Source organism: Barbus barbus (genome assembly GCF_936440315.1).
Source record: "Barbus barbus genome assembly, chromosome: 9".
Classification (NCBI taxonomy): domain Eukaryota; kingdom Metazoa; phylum Chordata; class Actinopteri; order Cypriniformes; family Cyprinidae; genus Barbus; species Barbus barbus.
Genome location: NC_136737.1, coordinates 17,144,170 through 17,167,328, shown reverse-complemented (window position 1 = coordinate 17,167,328; position 23,159 = coordinate 17,144,170). Strand labels below are relative to the sequence as shown.

General features: G+C 35.2%; 1 protein-coding gene across 2 annotated transcripts; it reads left to right on the top strand.

The window, feature by feature from the left end:
* The first annotated feature begins 30 nt into the window (after positions 1-30).
* LOC306875397 (roquin-1-like) lies at positions 31-23,031 on the top strand. 2 transcript variants are annotated; one of them, XM_079425912.1, is made up of 20 exons: positions 31-515; positions 4,059-4,492; positions 7,393-7,513; positions 8,701-8,940; positions 9,023-9,198; positions 9,831-10,031; positions 10,375-10,507; positions 10,611-10,729; positions 11,260-11,372; positions 11,451-11,738; positions 13,845-14,047; positions 14,146-14,471; positions 14,558-14,719; positions 15,644-15,790; positions 16,238-16,454; positions 16,543-16,627; positions 16,730-16,832; positions 17,204-17,335; positions 17,593-17,684; positions 17,863-23,031. In XM_079425912.1, exons 2-20 carry the CDS (start codon positions 4,262-4,264, stop codon positions 18,017-18,019), a joined length of 3,246 nt encoding a protein of 1,081 aa, XP_079282038.1. In that variant the 5' UTR covers positions 31-515; positions 4,059-4,261; the 3' UTR covers positions 18,020-23,031. The 2 variants fall into 2 exon arrangements, with proteins under 2 accessions (XP_079282038.1, XP_079282039.1); XM_079425913.1 differs by lacking the exon at positions 31-515 and adding an exon at positions 2,236-2,335.
* Positions 23,032-23,159: the final 128 nt, after the last annotated feature.

The window sequence follows — 23,159 nt, the reverse complement described above, 5'->3', positions numbered from 1 at the left end:
ACCCACAAAACTGCATAAGATTTAAGGGCCAGAACTGAGGTAAGTTCTTTTGAGCTAGTGAGTAACCGCCCAGAACACCCTAGCAACTGCAATGCACTAAACACCACTTCGAGTGCCTTAGCAACCGTATTAGAACATGTTAAATTCATGGACATGACTAACATGAACAAGAGCTTCGTTAAAAAGTTGTTGTTGCGAATGCAGTCAAAAGCTTCGATTACAACATCTTCAGCTTCTCATCAGACTTTACCAAACACGAGGCTTATGGCGGATATGTTGAGTTTTAAAACATACTACGCTGCTTTTTGTGTTTAAACCGCATTTGGACATCACCCATGCTGTCTAGTTAAGTTTTGAGACTCCATGGAGGATATGATCTTGATGATCTCCGGTTGCGCAATCCTGGACTTCTCTCTCTAGAGCTCAGACTCAGGCAGTCAGTCCAAAGAAACTTTCCTTACAGCGGCAGGCGAAATTCGCCCTTCTTCTGTGAAGATTGAGCTGAACCAAATATTGTGAGTGCATGTTGTACTGCTTATGTTATGTAGGTTTGTTGTCCTTTTAGGTTTCGTTTATTTTATATATATTTGTGTACACATCGTATATAAAGGCTAAAACAATGCGTAGAGTCTGTAGCTTAGAAATACAGCAGAATAGATATAATCACCTCTAAAACGACATTTCTGCATTAAGTATTGTTAAGAATGAGCGTAACTCGAACTAAAACTGTTACAAATAAGCGTTACCTAAGATGCATTCACCGGCGTAGCATACATGCTAACGCTCACGAGCACATTATTCTGTCAGAATACATTTTATTATCGGTTATGTTTGTATGATTTGAAAGTGTTTCAGTTAGCAAAATATTACTGCAAACACCAAGGGATTCGCGATACAAGCGTTTTAACTTAACAAATGACGTTTAGCGGAAGGCTACAAGCTTTGTTTTGTTAGCACACCGGCTAGCTGTTTAATATTCAAATCGGTTGATACGGTCCAAATGCACATTTATATTAGCTTAAATTTTATAGGGCGTTATAATGTTGAAAACATCTAGTGGTGCTAGGTAAAGATTAGTAATGTATTTATTAATTTATTTTATTTTTTATCTAGAAACGGTTATTAGTTAACCTGCTAGCTGACTAGCATTACAGTTTGACAATGAGCTTTTAAACAAATGATGTTTCTTCATCGTCGTGTGGCATTTGGCTAGGTGGATGAGTAAGTATAAAATATCGAAATATTTATAGTTTAAAGCGAGTGTTTTATTATATTACAGCTACATCGAGCTCGAGTCAATTGGCTTTGTCTCTTTCTTTCCTGTTCTGAAGGGCTTGATGTTATGCAAACATTTTAACGTAAGTTAACTTACACAGAAATCCGATGTTCTCAAGAAATCCTTGACAAGGAGATTCCTGAGGATTCATTTGATAATTGTGCATTTGATTGGCTTTATTTGGCTACTAAATCCGACAAGAATGTGATGATGCACACGTGCTTATTGTCTTTTCTTGGCACAGATTAAATAGGTTGTGGTTTATATATTGTTAGATCACGTTGAGTTGTGTAATTAAACGCTAGATTAAGTGATGCTTAAAAATGGGGTTTCCAATAGGCAAAGGGCAAGAGATAAGTCTCAGCATGCTTTGAACAGTGGTCATTTTTTCCATGACTGTGCACTGGCATCTGAAAATATTACTCTTTTTGAATCACAAAAGTGAATGTCAGACATGTTAATGACCTTTATGATGCACATTAAATACAGTTGCCTTTAAATTAGTCACATGTAGTTGACAAACAGGTCTCAGAGTCATGATTACACTGCATTAATTCTTTGTATGGAGATGCTTGGAAATACACATTGATATATTATACTTCCTGGTGTATATGCTAAATGACTAAATAAATATAATTCATTTCAATTTTTTTATTATTTAATAGAATTAATATTTTAGTATATATGCATTTTAAAGTGTTTTATTTAAAATCTATATTTTCAAGGTTAAAATATTTTCTTAATATTACATATACATTTGAACTGTTTAAAAAAAACTTTTTAATATTTTTTTTATTCTGAAATGTTTATATAGAGAGAGTTCTATATATAGTTATCCCACACCACAGAGCTTGTCCTTTTGTCGAACACCCACTAAACTTAATTATAGTTACTGAGAAATCCTGGTACTAATGAAACAATTTATGACATAGAAAGTGTGGGTGTGCCTGTGTAAAACTGTGCTTTTGATGGCTGCCACAAGAGGAAGTGCCTTAGTTGCATGGGTGGCTGCTGAAGATAACAGCATGTATCTGAATGTTACATGTATGCACTCGTTAGGTAAGGCAATGCGTGTGTGTGTATATATAAATAAAATCTTTTAGGGTGCAATTCTCACACTTGCGTAGGACTTATGTATTATATTAAACTAGCGTTCTTGATGGGGCAACAGGGTGGAACTCAGAATAGTTTTCAGTGTTGATTTTAAGATACATTCAGAAAGGAAACGGGTATTAAATTTCGTGACTAGTATCCTATCGATTTTATTTTCGGCTTCCTTTTGTCACCGAAGCATGAGTGTGCAACTCCCGTGCATGTGATGGAAACTGTGCTCTTTGTTATGGCTCATGTTTCTGTTCCCTATAGGTCAGAATTCCTGCCTTTCTGCTCCTGAAAACACGTTGATTTTGTTTGTCAGATGAGTCAGATCTCAGGACTCGTTACCTGATTTGAGTTTAAATGCTTCCTTGTTATGTCTCCCGCTGGAGCGGTCAAAGGAATTGCACTTTAGTCGTGATTAGTCATTTGAAATCCCCTCAGTTTTGTGTTGTGGAGGTGTTGTTTTGGTTATATAATGGCTATTTCGGGCAGCTTTAAGGTACGGTACGCAGACTAGGCTGTAATAAATGATGAGTCAGGTTATTGCTTCTGTTCTGGACTTCCCGGCCAGGACTGAATGTCTCATAAAGCTCATGTTGCCAGGCTGAAGCCAAAAGGTTTAATGTTAGCCCAAAAAAAAATCCTGCTTGGTTGGTATCTTTGATAACCAAAATAAACCTGCTGTACTCGGGTCAGTGATAAGAATGTGTCTAAGATGACGAAAATGGAAAAACAGAATGAGTCCTGTTTTTATTTACTGGTGGTTTTGTTCGTGGTTTTTATTTTTCAACAAAAGATTTGTTTAAAGAAAATCAAACGGCAAATGTAGCCAAGGAAAATTTGTTGCATCTTGATTATTATTATTTTTAGGAAATACAAAGTTTTCAAACTTATTTTTCAAGTGTTCAAGATCAATGTTTTCAAGTTTTGAATATCAAAGTCTCTTGGGATTTGATCAAAAAATGAAACAACATCATTACAGAAGCTGTGTGTTCCAGTTGTTGGGTCTTATTTATGAAATGAGTGGAACGAATTTAAATGTTTGTATTATTAATAAATGCAATTTATGTTATGCCATTTTTTTTTGTTTTTGTTTCATTACATCAATTTCTATAAAAAGATTGAGCAAATTATAAATAATTGTATTTTTATTAGTAATTTTATTTGTAGTTTGGCCTTTTTATATGATTTTTTTTCTTTTATTGTGTTTAGCTTTTTCTGGGTTTCTCGTTTTAGTTTGTCGTTTTTATTCGTTTTGTATTTTTGTGCTTCTAATGTGTTAACGAGAGTTTAAATAGAAGCATTTTCGTGTTTAATGAAAGGCAGATTATCACATTTGAAACCTTTTTGGTTATTCTGTATGAAAAAAAACTCAAATCAATTAGTTTATTTTATTTTAGTAAGTTTAAGTCATACTATGTTGTTAACAAAACATTATGAACATAATTATTAAACATTAGTTAAAAAATAGCTGAGAACAACTTTGTTCTGTTTCATAAATGAAGCTCAATTTAGCTTCAGTATTAGAAATGCCTAATACTGTAAAGTAATAGGCCAAGAAGACATAATTAAAAAGTTATTAATTAATTGATCTGAGGCTGAATGTGATCATTTGGCATGTTGGCATAAAAATCTTGACGGGACACGTGAGTGATAATTTTTGTTTTGTTTTTTTGTCTTTCAGGTTATGTTTTTCACACTATGTGCTGAACGCCCACAATGTCAGGAAATATTTAAAAACCGTGATCTTTGGAAGAGCTTTATCGGTTCCAGTGGAACCTTTAGGACTTACTGTCATATCGTTTTACGCAAAACGCACATAGACACAAATGCAGCAATAAGAGAAGATCTTGGGGACCGGTGCATCACAGACCGTGCTTCGCTACAATGCCCGTACAAGCCCCGCAATGGACAGAGTTTCTGTTGTGTCCCATCTGCACGCAAACCTTCGAGGAGAGCCACCGCAAGCCCATCAGCCTGGGCTGCGGCCACACCGTGTGCAAAATGTGCCTGAACAAACTGCACCGCAAGGCCTGCCCGTTCGACCAGACCACCATCAGCACGGACATCGAGCAGCTGCCCATCAACACAGCGCTGTTGCAGCTCGTCAGCGGACAGGTGAGTCTAAATGTGTGGTCACATTTGAAAAATTTTGCAGCAAATAAGGTCTGTTGTCAATGGAGTAGCTAGATGTACGAAGATTAGTCACTAACCAATATCTATTATTTTATAATATATTCCAATATATGAGTACATAAATACTTGAACAACATCTCCAAAACTGCACTGAGAGTCACTTCGTGAGCATTTTACCCTTTGATTTGAGTAAAACTAGCGTCGTATCACAGAACACAGAAATGTAAAGATATTGACGGCAACCCATCAAAATAAAAGTTTGGTTTAACTTGAAGACATTGAGCCAGAAATACATTACTATTGTTCAGTAGACAGTACTACTACTGAACAATAGTACATAATACTACTACTATTACTACTACTACAAAATTTATTACAACTTTATTTTTTAAGGAATAATCACACAACATTTCTTCATAATTTTAATATTTATAGTAAATCCTCTTTGTTTGCCAGAAATAGTTTAATTTACAATAATTAAAAGATAAATGAAATTGTTTTATGCCTTCATTTGATGACCAGAAATATTTCTGATTAATAACGAATGGATCTGCTTAAACTGCATAAATTAGTCTCAAATTAGGTATAGCAATAAAAATGCATTTTGAATACTTTTCGTAATAGACACAATTAACAAGCGCTGCATAATTGACCTGGGGCTGAATGTTACAATTTGTTTGTTTTTGTCTTGCAGTCACATTTGCAAATATATTCAAAATATTTAATTGTCTGTAGTGCAGAGATGAATGAAGCACAGCTCACACAGATGTAGCTTTCAAACCAAGCAGCATTCTTTTGATCAGTGCGGAGAATTCGTGTGATCAACATGAGCAAAATCTGCGCAGAATCTCAAGCAAAACTCCCAAACTTTTCAAATGACTGGATTTCGGCTGTGAAATTTACCCAACAGTAAACGTAAACACAACCTTAAAGCACCTCTACGTGACGGCCCAGTGCGCATTGGTTCATTCTGTACCAAACAAGTTTATTTTTATTGACTTTGTTTCCCTTATATGGATGAAGATGTGGCCCCCACCCTAGCCTCAATCCAAGTGAGGATGAGGAAGTAAAACTACAGTGGTTCCTTGTCACCCAGGCAATGCACTGTTTTCCTTTTCAAATGACCTTGATAACAATCAGAAACATGAGGCAAACAGCCAAAACGCCCAGACCGCAGCGATTGTGCAGTACTTTAGCTGGAGCGTGTTTATTACCGTGTTTACTGCATCCACTTGTTTCTGAATCAGCGAGTCAAGTACAGCGTGGAGAGGTGGTGCTCAGAGCATCAGGTTTCTGAAGAGCAGCTTGCGATCGTTCCGGTCTGGTTGGATTTCAGGCCTGATGTGACATACAGAAGCGTGTGATTACATGACAGGAGGCTGTACAACACACTGCTTCCTCATATATACAGCCAACAGAGAAACAAGAAGTTGAATTAACATCTGCCAGTCATTCCCAACGTTGTCTATAAAAAAAGACTTCTTTTTAATCTGCACACGCGGTGATGGGTATGACTGTCGCAACTATTACATAATCGCCTAGTAATGGGTACTGCATTTAAATAAGGAAATCAAACAAATACAAAAATGCCACAGTTGCAAAACTGCAGATAAATTTGCAGGCTCTATACGGGTGTTCACATAGCACAAATGAGGTGAAGATGATCTGCATGTTTAAAAGCTGTCATCTACATGCAGAAAATCTAATTTCTTTATTCATGCATAAGTGAATATCTTTAAAATGAAAACAAAACCCAAATTAGTACAAAATGTATTGCTATTAGAAAATAATAGACAAATATTTCTTATTAATAATGTACAATTAGTAGACTTGGCGATCACAAAATGGACCAAAAAGAGAAATATTTTAAATAGTTTCTTCATATTTTAATATGTATAATTTTATTATTCATGTCATTCTGCACTATTTGTGCACTAAGCCTTAAAAATCAAACATTTTACCATTTTCAACAAAAGTTTTAACTTCTTTAACTCCTTTTTAATTTAACTAAATGTCAACTCAATAAAAAGTAGCATAGTTTTCTGCTTTTTGATTGTTCAGAAAGTTTTTAAACATTTTTTGGATTGTAAAAAGTATTTTATTATATATAAACATTGCATTTTGAATCATAATTCTCATGAAACTGTCCTAGGCTTTGATCAGAATTTTTTAAAAAGAAATCTCTTATGCTCTTAAGGCTGCATTAATTTGATAGAAAAATACAGCATTATTATTTTGTAATACTGTATTATTGTGAGATATTATTACAAGTTAAAATAGCTGTTTTCTGTTTCAATATATTTTAAAAATGTAGTGTATTCCTGTAATGCAAAGCTGAATTTTCAGCATCTTTACCTCAGTCTTCAGTGTCACATGATCCTTCAGAAATCATTCTAATATGCTGATTTGCTTCTCAGGAAACATTTATTATCATCACTGTTAAAAACAGATGTGCTGCTTATTTTTGTGATGCATTTGAAACAAATCTTTAATACAAATGGCTTTACTTTCATGTTTGATCAATTTAATGCATTCTTGCTAAATAAACGTATTAATTTCTTAAAAAAACAAACTCATTCTAAAAATCATTCTACCATGTTAAAGTATCAGTCTTAATGCTTCAGTCTGTATGCAAAAATGTAGATATTTATACGAGTGTGAATCAGCAAAACCACAGTCATGACAGCCCAAATGACGGGGACCTTTGATGATAAATCACATGTTGTTTTGAGAATCTGTGGGTGTGAACATGTTCTACACGTAGAGGAATGCTGCCAGCCCCATCACATGATGACCTGTTATGTGAAAAATGCCATCAAAGCCCTGTAGATGAAAACTATCTTTGGTATGGTAACAGACAAATGTTGTGTTTTCTCCTGCAGGTACCCAAACCTCCCCCCCTCACCTTACTGACAGCTGCAGAGGACGTCAAGCACTATGAGGAGTCTCGCACATGTGTGGAGGACCTGGCCCTCTATCTCAAACCCCTGAGCAACACCAGAGGTCCCTGCCATTTTACATCAGCCTTTTTATTCAGTTATTCACAATAAGTTGGCATATGCTTTAAGTGATTTATTATAAACGTCAACAAATGCATCAAAATATCATAAGCGGATTGTGATTGCACTGCAAAAAATATTTTTATGTTTTATGCTTTATTTGTTTAGAGGTAATTTTATTTATTCATTTATTTATTATTTTTTAGACACTTGGCAATCTACCGTGTTTAGCATTCTTAGTATGTGTTTTATGGACTGCGATTAAACGATTAAAATATTTCATTGTGATTAATCGCATGATTGTCATGAGTTAACTCGTGATTAATCGCAACTTAATCGCACATTTTTGTTTGTTCTTAATGTACCTTAAATTAATACTTTTCAAGTGTTTAGTACTCCAAACCAGCGTGGACAAATATGGATGCTTAATGCAAATGTTTATTATTATTGAAACCATAGTCGACATAGAGCGTGAAGACTAGACATGTTTCAAAGGTCATAGATGTTTTTCAAAGAACATGTTCATGTCTATTAGACAAATAAAAAAGAAATAGCAGGTTCCCATTACTTCTCTTTCTTTGTACTGAGGAATTTACTGACACAAACCTGTTTACATTTTCGCAGGACAGGGCAGCTCACTTCTTCTGAACATGCAAAATGAACATTTGTTATTTATCATTAGAATCATGCTAAAAGGGTCTAAATTGGCAACACTGTCAAAGTCACTAAATTGGCAACACTGTGCATCTCCATTTCTCCAACTATGGGTCAAACAGAAAATGCATGCTTCGTTAATCACGTGTTAATAGAATTAGTGTCGTTAAAATGAAGTTGCGTTAACGCGTTGACCTTGACAACCCAATGATGCATCAAGATATCATTGGACTGCCGTTAAAAGTAAAAAAAAACTAAAAACGTTTAATATTTTTAAAATAAATAGCTTTTAATATTTTTAAATATATCTTTGTTTTATAATATTTTATTTAATTTACTCTTTCATTTTTATGTATTCGTTTATTTATTTATTTATTTTTAATTGTGTAGATACCGAACAGTTCTAAAGACAATCTTGTTTATTGTCTTTAGCATATGCTTTATTGTTTTTAAGTGATTCATCATCCTTCATGATAATCATTAATCCATGAGAAGGCTCAGTTAAGGTTTGTGTTTTGTTGGTGTTGATCCGTGCAGGTGCAGGGCTGAATGGCGCTGCTCAAAGCGTTCTCAGCAGACCCATGCAGAGGAAGCTGGTGACTCTGGTTCACTGCCAGCTGGTGGAGGAGGAGGGCCGCATCCGGGCCATGCGGGCGGCCCGGTCTCTGGGTGAACGTACCGTCACTGAGCTCATCCTCCAGCACCAGAACCCCCAGCAGCTCTCCTCTAACCTGTGGGCCGCCGTCAGAGCCAGAGGCTGCCAGTTTCTCGGCCCTGGTAAGATTTTACCACCATAACATGATAGCAGGCTGATAAAATCATTTGTGGGCACTAACAAAAATTGGTTTTCACCTTACAGCTATGCAGGAAGAAGCACTGAAGCTGGTCCTGCTCGCGCTGGAAGATGGGTCGGCCCTCTCACGGAAGGTTCTGGTCCTCTTTGTGGTCCAGAGACTCGAACCACGATTTCCTCAGGCCTCAAAAACAAGCATAGGACACGTGGTGCAGCTCCTCTACAGGGCCTCTTGCTTTAAGGTGCCTTTACTTTTCTTCTTTTCCTTCACAGTATTAATGCTTCTCATTCTAATAATACTATATATATATATATATATATATATATATATATATATATATATATATATATGCCGTTAAAATGTTTGGGATCAGTAAGATTTTTAATGTTTAATATTGGAAAATTATTGCAATTTCTAATACTGGTTGCCTATTTTAATATACTTTAAAGTATAATTTATTTCTGTATCACAAATTAATATGGAAGTAAAATGCTTTTCTTGGGCAGTATTTTCATTGTAATCTCAATATTACATGTGAAAATTTTATATAATAAAAATATATGCTCATATAAAATATAATATATAAAATTTAATAATTATTTCATTGTATTATTTTATTTATATATTAAATTACAGTTAAAAATAACATTACATTTCATGTCTGCTGATTTAAAAATATAAAAAAGATTTAAAATATTTTTAAAAACAGATCTCTTTTAGATTTGAAATATTTTTTAAATGTATATAAACTATTAGTAATTGTAAATATTTTTTATAGTATAAATAGTAAAAAGTTTTTTAAAAGAATGTGTACATTTCATTTGTATTAAATTTGTATTTGCATTTAAATATCAAATTTTGTTTTAATCTCAGGTGACCAAACGTGATGAAGATTCCTCCTTGATGCAGCTGAAGGAGGAGTTTCGCACGTACGAGGCTCTTCGGCGGGAACACGACTCTCAGATCGTTCAGATCGCGATGGAGGGTGGACTGCGTATTGCCCCTGACCAGTGGTCATCTCTACTGTACGGCGACCAGTCGCATAAATCCCACATGCAGTCCATCATAGACAAGGTATGATGAGGACGTGTATTATGAGAAATAAAAATGGCTTTTTGTTTATAAATTGTGGTTCAAAGTGCCTAGGTAATTTCACCTTGAATTTTCCAAACATATCCTGTTCAGGGTATTATTTTAAGATTTCACTAGGTGGAGCTGTAGTTTTTTTGTTTGTTTTTTGCAAAAAAAAAAAAAAAACTGTATATCCAAGTGTTACGTGTTTAAATTCTCCAGTAACACCCCTCCCTGTGTAGAGAATGCATTTAGGGTGTACCGAACGTCACATTGTGGCTAAAAACATGTTGATTTTGTGTGCTGGTATGTGAAGTATGTGTTTATGTGGCTTTGTGTGTTTCAGCTGCAGACACCAGCATCCTTTGCTCAGAGTGTGCAGGAACTCACCATCGCCCTTCAGAGAACCGGAGATCCAGCCAATCTCAACTGCCTCAGACCCCATCTGGAGCTGCTGGCCGACATCGACCCCAGCCCAGGTCCGTCAGCCTGCTCCACTCACACAATTGCCATTACAGCCATAGATAAAAACATAAATGTCTGATTTTTTTTTTTTTTTTTGCCTGGTTTTTGTACTAACAGATGCCCCAGCGCCCACATGGGAGCAGCTAGCCAAAGGGCTGGAAGCGGTGCGGACTGTCGTTCACGGCCTGGTGGATTTCATCCAGAACCACAGCAAAAAAGGGGGGGATCAGCAGCAGGTCGGTAACCAGATTGCAGCCATAAAATATATATTTTTTTAATATTTAATAGTTTTAAATTTTATTTATTTTTTAAATTTTTTTTAGTTAGTAGCAGCAGCAGCACTTCTTTTATTCATTTGTTTATTATATTTTAACATTATTTTATTTATTATTCATTTTTTTTGTTTTGTTTGTTTTTTTGCCATAATGACTAATTATATACGTGTTGTTTTATTGTTATTTATATGCTATTATAATATTTATTATTTTAAATTGGCGTTTATATTTCCATTTTTAATTTGTTTACGTTTCAGAAAATTTGTGCTTTGTCTTTTGTTTTGTTTTTTTAATATTATATATTAAATTTATATAGTTCAAACTTTGTGTTGTCATTTTGAGTTTTTTATTATTATTATTTTAATGGTTTTATGGGCTTTTCTCTTTTTATTTTTTTTTTAGCTTTATTTTACATTTAATTTATTTATAAAGCAGGTCATTCAAGTAACTTGCACAGAAATGAGTAAGCATATCTCACTTCCTGCCCACAGCCACCTCAGCACAGCAAATACAAGACCTATATGTGTCGGGACATGAAACAAAAAGGTGGCTGTCCTCGCGGAGCAAGTTGCACCTTCGCTCACTCTCAGGAAGAGCTTGAAAAGTAAGCGGCACTTTAAGTTTGTTAAATAAAGCGTTATAAGCATTAGCATCAGCTTCACCACCTCTTCTCTAACGACAGGTACCGTAAGATGAATAAACGTTTGGGAATAAGGCGACAGCTCAGTCAGTCCCTGACCCAGCTGAACGAGATGGACCTCGGCGCCGGTCTGTTGCTCGACGAGGGGCCGTCGATGGAGGGACTCCTACGCAAACACTCCTCCATCACCAATGTCATCCTAGCTACAGGACCTGATTCCACCTTGGCCCACCTGGTTTCCAGAGGCTCGGACCCATCATATGACCCAACACACAAACCAGGGAAGATGGACTCTGGGAGCCTCAGTGAACCTGGCTCACCTCCAGACTCGTGAGTTTGAATGTTTATTAGCGGTGGGAATTAAATCGTATATTAGCACGGGGGATGTCCAACTTTTTTACACCACGTATTGCCAATGAAATTATCGTCTTCCTAAGGATCCCTTTCGTAAAGTATTATGTAAATTTTCATGTATTAAGAGCTATGTATAAAATAAAAATATTATAAATATTAACTGTAAAATATTAATAGTAATATTTTATGTAGTGACCGTTAATATCTTTAAATAATGAATAGATCAAAATAATTCAAAATTCTCATGATTTTCAACCAGTGTTTAGAATCAAATGGCTTTTATTATTTTTACATGTATTGTATTATTATTATTATTATTATTATTATTATTATAACAGTTATGGTTGTCAAAAAGTACTGACTTCGGTACCAGTCGATACCGAAGTTTTAAAAATGATTTTCCGCTAGAATTTGAGTGCTGCCGAGCGGATTCTGTGTACATCTGTGTTATTATTTATATACTATTATAGTATTTATTCATATTTGTTATTTGCTTTTTATTTTCAGGTTTCGTTCTATTTTAGTTTAGGTTTTAGTCATTTTAAGTGCTCATAATTTTCATTAGAATTATTTGTTTGTCTTTAGCTTTTTTTTTATTATTTCAGGTTTAGTAATTGTAAAGGTTGTGCACTTTTTATAATTTTTTTTTTTAAATTTGTTTTTTTTATTACTATTTATATTTAGTTTTACTTCAGTTTTAGTATTTATTTCAGTTTGTTTATCTAATATTTATACATTTTATATTATAAACTTAACGTAAAACTAGAAATGTTGCATTTAAGGCACAAAAATGGAAGTAATTTGGTTGGAAAAGCTTGATAAGATATTTTATTACGCCTGCTCAGAAATCACATTATGGTAATAATCTTTTGGTGTGTTGGAGAAAATGTGGAAACCAAAACGCAAACCATTACCATATTTTCTGGGACTGCTCTATTATTAAGGGTTACTGGAGAGAAATACATTCTGCCTTAAAGATATCTTTAAATGTGTGATACCCTTTAACAGTAAAAATTTATTTTTGGGATACATACCCCAAGAATGGCTGAAAAGAGATAAACATCTTTTATTTTGTTGATGGCTGTTAAAAAGAGTTTTACGAAAAAATGGTTGTCACAGGAGAGCCCTACCCTAAATGCATGGGTGAAAATCACAATGGACATTTATAAAATGGAGCAAATAACCGCATTTGTAAATCATAAAATGGAACAATTTGCATCGGACTGGGAAAAATGGATTGAATATGCAACATCTCATAGACCTGACTTTATTTTGTAATCAAAATTCTGATGTAAAACATAGTTTTCCCTATGTGTACATAGTTCTTTTTCCTTTCCCCCCTCCCAATATGTTCTCCTCAATATGTACACAACATATGTAAAAGGTTCATATATGGGCACGCTTAGATATATAAAAGCATGTGAATGTGAGTGTAGATATATGGGTGCCCATATATGAGTGTACTCGGATGTATAATGTGTGATATGCATCTGATGGAAGTTTAATATTATTTGAGGAAAGTAAATAATAAATAAAAAAAAAGAAATGTTGCATTGGCAACTAACTGAAATAAGTTTTTTAGTACTAAAATTCAGCTTAATTTCAATGAACTAATCAAAATTATTGATTTATTAATAGTTTTAGTTAACAATAACGACACAGCTTTACATTATCCAACTTTCTACATACTTAAGGTCCTTGCACACCGAGTCCGAAAATTTCTTATGCATTTTTCGTATTCGTCATGCTTGTAAAATGCTTGCTACGGATGCAAAAACGCAGAAAATTGAACCTGGTCCAATTTTTTTTTTTTTTTTATATATATATATATATATATATATATATATATATATATATATATATATATATATATATATATATATATATATATATATATATATATACGTGCAAAAAACGTGCAAAAATTTCCCACTCTGTGTGCAATGGCCTTTACTCCCAAATGACTACTTGCCATATAAATCAATAAATGGATATTAAATGTTAATAATTAATTGTCAAAATTGTTTTAATTTTAATAAAGCAAGAGTGCAGAGTAATTGTGCACTTTCTCTTGATATGCAGATTGGAATCCATCACAAAACCAGGGATGCTCATAAATTCCCACTCCAGGATGGCAGGCGATGGTGCAGTCGGACAGAAGCACATGCCTGCGGTGCCTAGAGTTCCTCACATGTACACACCACACCAGTCTGAACGGTATTACTCTGATACAAGAGGCCCTCTGCCACCCTCCGCCCAATATGAATCCTCCCAGTACCCTGCAGGTACCAAAACACTGTTGATTTTTTGAATGAGCACATTACGTTTTGCACTTGTAGATCCGTGCACTTAAAAAAAATCTTAATTTTCCTAATTTCAACAGGTAATCCTTATCCTCATCACCACGTGCACCCACGCTACGCCCATCACCCTGCTCCAGATCCAGGCATCCCACCATATCTGGACTCCTATTCCAGCTCCTACACCTCAGAGCGCCAGTGCGCCAACCCCAGCTCCCATTACGGATACCCTTCACACCACGATGCCCGTCGCCACTCAGCCTACGCCCATCCCCAGACATTCCCCCCACGGGAGGAACTGGTACGAAGGAGTCCGGACGTTCCCCCGCAACTACCACCCCAAAACACTTCGTACCTGCCAGAACCAGACAACTATAACCACTCCAGTCAGATCAGGAATTACCCGAGGGTAAGATCCATTACCTGCAATATTTAAACTGTACTGGTCTCATTTAAAACATAAAGAAAACATAACCTCTGATAATGTGTCCCCAGAATGCCTACACACGACCTCAGCCCTCCCTAGACTACCTGCACCGCCGAAGACAGGAGATCATGGCCCAGCTGGAGGAGAGAAAGGTCGCTTCCTCATCGTCCTTCAGCTCCTCACACTCATACGACCCCAGCTACCCTCAGGAAATGAGGGGGAAGAGACATGTAAGCAGAAGAATATTTCACAGAAATAATAATAATAATAATAATAATACTACTAAACAAAATGTAGAAGGCCTGAAAAGTATTGTAGTATTGTAGAAAGTATTGCAATTTGAAAAAAAAAAAAGTAATAATAATATATAATAGTAATAATAATAATAATGAAATACTGTTTTAGTAAAATATTATAGTAATTTTGTATTTTATTTTTTGTATTTTAATAGTAGTTATTTTATATTCATATTGGTATTGTAATTTTATTAAAAAACATTAATATTTATATTTTTTTAATATAATAATAATTATTATATTATTAGGCAAATTATCATATTATATTTATATTATTAGTCAAATTATATCCATTTTAAATCATTTTAATTTATTGTTAATGTTGTTATTATTATTATTATTTATACAATATTGTAAGTTTAAAAAACATGTAGTTATAATTAAATGCTCTTAGTAAAATATTTTAGTAATGTCTTATTTTTGTATTCAATAATAATTATATTATATTCATATTGATATTATATTGTAATTCTGTGAAAAATATATTTCTAATTTTGCTTTATGATATAATTATATATTTTTCTGAAATCCATTTTAGAAAAGTTATATCTATTTAAATTTTTATTTTATTTATTTATTGTTATTTATTTTATATTCTATTAATATTGTTTTGTAATTTTAAAAACAGCATTTTAATATTTCAAATTTTTTAAAATATAATAATAAATATCATATATTTTGTAAAATATAAATATATTAATTATAATCTTACAGACTAGCACAGCAAATCTCAAGCTTTTTTTTTATTGGATTTTAAATCATATTTTTATCAGAGATTTTTTTTTGCAATGACATTTTTTTTCCCCAAATCATGGAGCCATAGTAGGTAATGAGTTGCCATATCCATATTGTTCGCAGTACATGGAAGACAACTCCCACAATTTTGGACACTTCCGGGAAACGGACTACACCAGCTCATATTCGCCTTGGTCATGTGACACCTTTGGTTCTTACATTGGCAGCAAGGATATAAAGTCCAAAGACGGCATGAATGTCGTGGACACAGTAAGTTTTGCATGTTTAGAGGTACATAAGGGATTCTCAAGCAGTTTAGAAATACAAATAAATACAAATGGTCAAAGGCACACATTGAAAGAAAACCTGAGCTTAAAAATTTGAAATATTTAAAGCTGAAAGGCTTCACATTGCAAGGGAATTTTGTCCCGTTTCTCCCACGCATTCAGATTTGTGCTGTTTTCAGTGGCTGTTCCATTACAAAAGGTTATCAGTGTTTATTCTGTCTAGTTTGTACTAATCATATTGTTGACAAACCAAAGGCCATATATCACAGACGACCAGTGAGTGTTGAAAATAAATCAGGCTTATTCCATGTGAATGCTTGGATAATATTCTTAAATATTAAATGGTGAAATTGGATGCATTTAAATAATAGCATGCTGAATAATTAGCATATTCAAATAGGATTCTTAAGCTAATTGTAACCATTTCTAGCAAAAAAATATAGACAAAAGCAAAAGTCTGAGAGCACACGGCTTGGAGCTTCAGCGCAGAGCAGCAGATGTCAAAGACGACGACCCCATCATTCCCTTTGGCTCTCTGCCAACTGTGTCTCGTTTTGGAGCCATCTCGCGCACGTCAAAACCGGGCTACCCGCCAAACAGTCCCATGCCACCCTTGCCAAACTCAGCCAAGCACACTGCTTCAGCTGGTAAACTCCTCCTGCTTTGTCTTAGCATTGCTAATGGGACAACATGATTATTTCAGTGTTTTTGAATGGTCTTTGTCTTCTCTTTAAGCTGACTACACCCATGCGAATCACAGCGGGTGGAGCGGCGACTCCTACCAGCCACACCAAACGTCTCGGGGTCACTTCAGCGAGCGGTATGTCGCCAACCCCACCCTTTACTATAATCTCTTGGTTTCTGTTTAGTTTTATTCTAGAAATGTTCTAAATGAGTGAAATATTTTCCGCTTATACCGCAGATCCAGTTCATCCCCTGCCGTGCAGGCGCGTGAGCAGCTGAGGATGGAGCTGCAGCAGGTCAACCTCCAAATCGGCCAACAGACGCGGAGTCGCGGCCAGGAGGTGAGACTGTCTGCCCTTCTTTTTTTTTTTTTTCTTTTTTTTTCATCCAATATCTTGAGGCACTGCCTCCCTTGCCTCCTCCGAGGAAACACTCTATGTATGTATGTATGTATGTATGTATGTATGTATGTATGTATGTATGTATGTATGTATGTATGTATGTATGTATGTATGTATGTATGTATGTATGTATGTATGTATGTATGTATGTATGTATGTATGTATGTATGTATGTATGTATGTATGTATGTATGTATGTATGTATGTAGCATTAGTATTGTTATTCTATAAGAAATATTAGGAATAAAGATTATAATATCTTTTGTTGTTGTTACTTTAATGATTCAGCTTTTCACTCTCTCTTTTGGCAGAACCCGAGCTCAGTCATGTCCCAGCCGTCTCGAGTAGACTGGTCATCTGGGAATTTGTCCAGTGAACAACTGAGCCTCGAGCTGCACCAGGTGGAGAGAGATATCGTCATGAGGACAAAGGAGATGGCCATGGTAAGCGAGACATGCAATTTATAGAGCTTCTATTAATTATTCATAATTAATATATTCTATTACCGGTGAATAATTCATGCCACTGTGCCCATTTCTTGAGCAGAAAATCCATTTTTAAGCAAGGTCATTTGTAAGAGTACTGCTTTTTTTAAACTGGTTCTGTGGAGTGTAATTTCAGTAACTTTTATATCTCTGTTCACTCAGTGAAGTGTTAAAGGTCATGTGATTTACATTGCTGTGAATTATTTTGCCTTCAGGAGAACCACGATGGCAAGTACAAGCGGGTCTCAGTCGAAAATGGACAAGACGAACACACACTGCAACGAGATGAACATCCACTCACTCTTAGGTGAAATATAACAGTGATTCTCCCTAAAATAATAAATCAAAAGAAAAATATATAATTTTTTACCAGTAACATTTCAGTTGTGTAAGTTCTATTTATTTATTTTTTTGAAAAAGTCAAGATTTGTGCTTTCTTGTGTCCGTGACAGTAGTTCTCATCGTCTTTCTCTCTTTAATTGTAGTGAGGGTTCAAACGGCTCCATCAGTTTGGTCCAGGACTGCGGTCTCGTCAGCAACAGCATGTCCTCGTTGACCAGCAAGACGTCATCTCTCAATTTGTCCTCCGAACAGGTGGCCAGCAGCCCTGATTTGCCCAAGAACGGAGTCGTCCACTCCTAGCCGGCTCTTTCTACCTCAGATTCCGCTTCTGCAGCCATCACCCCTCTATTATGCCAGGTTAAACCCTCTAGAGCAGGACGCTCCATCATCGCTGTATTCATTCACTTAATCCTGAGCGCTTGGCTTCCTCCGCTGACCCTCAAACACCCATCAGGCAAATATGGGTGGGATTCACTGTGCATGTGCCTCAGCAGACTTGCACAATCATGCCCTGATTTAGTTTCTTTTTACAGCAGTATCTGCTGTCGAGTATTTTCTTCCTACTTTTTGTTCACCTTCCTGAGACTAGCTTTTTTTTTTCTTCATAGCCGCGTAAATCAGGGTGAATCCGAAAAATCCACAGTCTAAATGTTTGTCAGGCAACATATAAGATGATCTCAGTTATGTTGTTTAACAATCATTAATCCGCTATCTTGGGTTTCAGAATTGCATTTTTATCATTATGTGCTACGTTTTCGGTAGTTACGCTCTTCGTTGTGCTTGGTGTGGCGTTTACACTTCTGTCAGAGTTTAGTGTTTAAATAGATTTTTTTTTTGTATAATAACTGCAGGCTTGCTGCATATTCAACCAATTTTGACGGTTAAAGCTATGTATCATGTTTCATGCATTAGGCTTCGTTTAGGCTTTTACAGCGTGATTGCTGCAATGCACATTATTGTCGGTTATAGAAATGCTAGTAAACCCCAATGTTCACTAATTTGACCTCAATTTTGCACTCATGCCAACAAACCCAAAAGCCTTTTCCAGTCTTAATAGGGCCCTTGTATTGTTTTCAGCATATTACACTACACTGCCTATGGGATTTCGATTGAACCGCCTGTAATCATCATTTTGTGTTGTAATGTCCTCAGGGATGCATTATTATAGAAATAACAATCCAGGTCACTCTGTTTTTTTCATAGTGGGTATAGTTACATTTTTCCATCCTGAGGATGGAAAGCAAGTTGCTACGGTAATGCATAAAGATGCATTCTGTTGTAAGAGTGCGTATATACTACTCTTCACTTTGTCAGTGAAATTACGATCTTCAGATCAAGCCACATTTTTATTTAATTTTTTTGTATATGTGATGTTTTCATCCTGAAAGATGTGACGTATATTCAAAGCAAAAAGAAAGACTTTGATGCAGTTTTAGCCACCTCAAGACTCCCGTTCATTCTCCGTTTTGTCTTTGAAGTTTAAAGAACGTTGTTTTGATGGGCCGGTTCGATCGAATTCCCCTACAGGCTGGGCTCAAGCATATACATCACAGTCCTCCTCAACTTCATTCTAATACCTGATCGGGGGATTAACTGAACTTTGCTTCACTGTCTCATGTCTTGCAGGAGACTGGACTTGAAAAGCTTGGAATAGTTCACCCAAAAATTAGAACAAAAACAGAACAGACTTGGAGAAATTTAACATTACATTACTTGCTCACCAGTGGATCCATTGCAGTGAATGGGTGCCGTCAGAATAAGAGTCCAAACAGCTGATAAAAACAACACAATAATCCACAATTATTCCACACCACTCCAGTTCATTAATTAATGTCTTGTGAAGTCAAAAGATGGATTTTTGTAATAAACAAATCCATCTATAAAACGTTTTTAACTTCAAACTGTTGCTTCTGGCTAAAATACAAGTCCATAATATTGCATTCTTAAGTGAAAAAGTCACGTTGTTTGAACCAGAAGAGAAATATGCACAGATCAGTCACAATTTATAATTGAAACAGATATGGATTTTGATGTGAGAGGACAACAGAGGATGGACTTTTTCACAGGTGGAAGCGTTATTATAGATTATGGACTCATATTTTGGACCGAAACAACGGTATAAAGTTGAGAAAAATGTTTTTTGTTGATGTGACAAGCTGCTGTTTGTAAGACTGGAGTCTTGTGGATTATTGTGATGTTTTTGGACTCCCATTCTGACGGCACCCAATCATTACAGAGGATCTCTTGGTGAACAGGTAATGTAATGCTAAATATCTCAATCTGTTCAGATGAAAAACCACAAAGCATGAATACTTCCATATTTCACATTATTTGGAATTGGTTTTGTGGTTTTTAGTTACGTCAATCCCAGTGATCTTTAGAGTCCCACTTTTAGAGTAGAGTAGTGTTGTTGGGTATAAAATAAAACTTTGTAGAATCTGCAGACATTTTTCACATTTTTGTGCAGATTTTGGAAGAAAAACTGACAGCATTATCAAACTAGCCAAAATAAACAAGCAAAGATGCAATATGAATATAATGTTCTGCACAGACCTTGGCAACTGGTCAATTTGCCTTAACGTTAAAGTCCACAACATTATATTTCTGTCAGCTAATCAGTAATGTATTAGGTTTATCAAAAGACTTGCACTGTAAATCTCAAACTTGCATCTTTCCATGTAGTTGCTTCCTTGGTGGTGAGATCTCATCACTTACAAAACACTGTCAGCCTCAGTAATTTAGCTTTAAGTTAGAGGTTAGCTTTAGTTATTGTTTTTTTCCTGCTAGCATATAATGGTCTCTTGAGACATCCTACCACAACCTTAAAAGCACCTATTTTGGTGGAAATTCTCTTTAAGTTGGAGTTGATTATTCTTTTTATTATTTTCGTTATTACTGTCGCTTTGGTCTGAGCTTTCGACATTTAAGCAATCGTAAAGATTGGATATTGCAACTTCGTTTAGGCAACCACTGTGAAGCACAGTGTAGACTTAAAGGATAGCAGGGATTTACCCAAAATGTGTTCGAAAGAAACCGAGAAAAGCAGAAGCTTTTTGTTGTTGTTGGTTTGAAGCAACTAACTGGATTACGAACGCTTGGTTTAAAAAGGCAAAGGCATGTTAAAGCTCTCTTGTAGGTATTTTTAGGATCTAGAAGTCGGGGTAACATCTTTATTTTCTCAGTTTAAAGGAACACCTCTGTTTTTATCTCAGGGTTGATTTTAGTGTATTTGGGTGTAAACATCATGTTGCACACTCTTATTTTTTTTCTTTTTTCTTTTCTTAAGGACTGCAATTGTCGCTTAACCAGTTTCGAGACTTTCAAGACTGTGCCTTTACGCAAATGTGCAGTTATTCACATGTTTGGTGTTTAGATGTATCTCGATTTATAATATTCAACTCTTCTCAGTCTTCGAAGTCAGCATTTATATTAAATGATCTCTATGAATCTGCAGGCGTTCAGGCCGCCAAACTGAGTACTACCTATCCTTTCTGAGATAAAGGAATTTATTGCCAGGTCATTTGTTTTTGTAGCCATTTTGTGTGTTTCATGCAAGTGAACTTGAGTATTTAAGCATGTTTCATGGTGTGATGGTGGTCTTTTGATGTTAGGGTTCTGAATTGAAACAAGAAAACAAGGACAGTCTGTGTATTTTGACGTAATTTCATATCCACATTCAGAGAGGAAAGTAATGATACAGATAAACAAATCAAGGTTTATTGATCTCATAAAAGCCATTAATACAATCCCAGACAGTTCCTTTGTACCTAACCAAAACTGATTTTCAGTGTTTCCTTGAACGAAACGCAGATTGTATAAACTTTTGCAGAAGGGCTCAATTTATAATGTATCTGAAGTCAGCCATTTGAAAACCAACCGTTTTAAACTATTGTTGCAAAGCAACATTTACATGATCACCCATGAGCCAATGGGAACCAAACTGTTTACCCAGGTGAATCTCATGAAACTTGTCTCAAAATGGTCACAGTTCACCCCAAAATAAAAATGTATGTATATCGCGTGAAATGAAGCCCATTTTTGCAACCTCTTTAAATTTTTTCCGTTGTGAACATTATTGTAATGACATTGAACAGAGTAACACTGTATTGTAATTAAAAATATAAAAAAAAGACAATTATTGATGCATCAATGTAATATTTATAGTACTGCCTTCATAGTTTTATTTTTTTTTTTAAATATAACTTGTTACTGTATCACAGTGATGAGATCGAGATTTTTTTTTTCTTTTGCAAAATTTGCTTAATTGTTTCAATGCAAACAAAAATAAAAAAGTGCTTGATTTTTAATCGATTTTGAGGTGAAATATGACTACTTTTTTTATTTTCGTGAGGTTCATCCACTCTGTTGACTTCAAAAAAAATATATAAAAAAAAAATAGTATTTGTGTCTAATGAAAAGTCTCAGCGTTTCCTCACTGGACCTCATTTTCTTATTGTGATTGTTGACTATGTTCAGGGTTCGTTTCGAAATACCAATGTAGTACTAATTAGTGTCAAATGTCGTAAACATGAGTAATTAGGAATGATTGAAATCTGAATTTTGACACTTGGTGCCTGAAACAGCCAAGACTGAAGTATGTTGTCCCACACAGATAAATGATTTATGGTACATATTGTTCCCTGGCCTGGAGGGGAAGTATGCACCGTGCACATACACACATTTACAAGATTTAGATTTACGAGTCATAATGTTACTTGAAAACATAAGGGTTGTGCACAAGTAAAGGCTTTAGTGTTTTAGCCTCTAGCTGTAGGATGTAGTTTTGAAAGGAATGATTGTGTTTGTGTCCAAAGAGAGTGCTGTCCACCTCATTCCTGTATGTTTGTTCCCACTGTAACTCATTGCTTGCACTCTTGTATTGACTATTTTTCGTGAGATGGGGTGTTGCATTGTGGTCTTTTCACCATGATTCCTAACATCGAGATATATAATTGTTTTTGATTTGTTATCTCATGATCGACTGCTTAAATTAAGGTACATTTGAACTTCAACCCGAATAAGAAAGTAAATGTTTGTATATTATACTCCATTAAGGAACGTTTAGAATATTTCTCCAATGTGGATATAGTCGTTATACCTTTTTTTTTCTCTTTGTACAAGAATTCACTGTGTGAAATTTTCGATTGCATTTTTGTATAATACAATTGCTTTTCTTCTTTGAGAGGGCAGGGGCTATTACTAACTGGATTTTTGAATTAGATATTGAAAAACTTGAAAAAAAAATATTTAATAAGAAATGTATTTTATGTGCAGCAGTGATTCTGGCATGGATTATGATTAAATGATATTGTAAAACCATTTTCCTGTCTGGTCTTTCTTACAGATCCATGCGCTTTTACACAACAACCACTAGGTGTTGAACACTGAACAAACGGCAAAACAACTGATAACAAACAAAAGTTTCACCTCAGGCATTTGC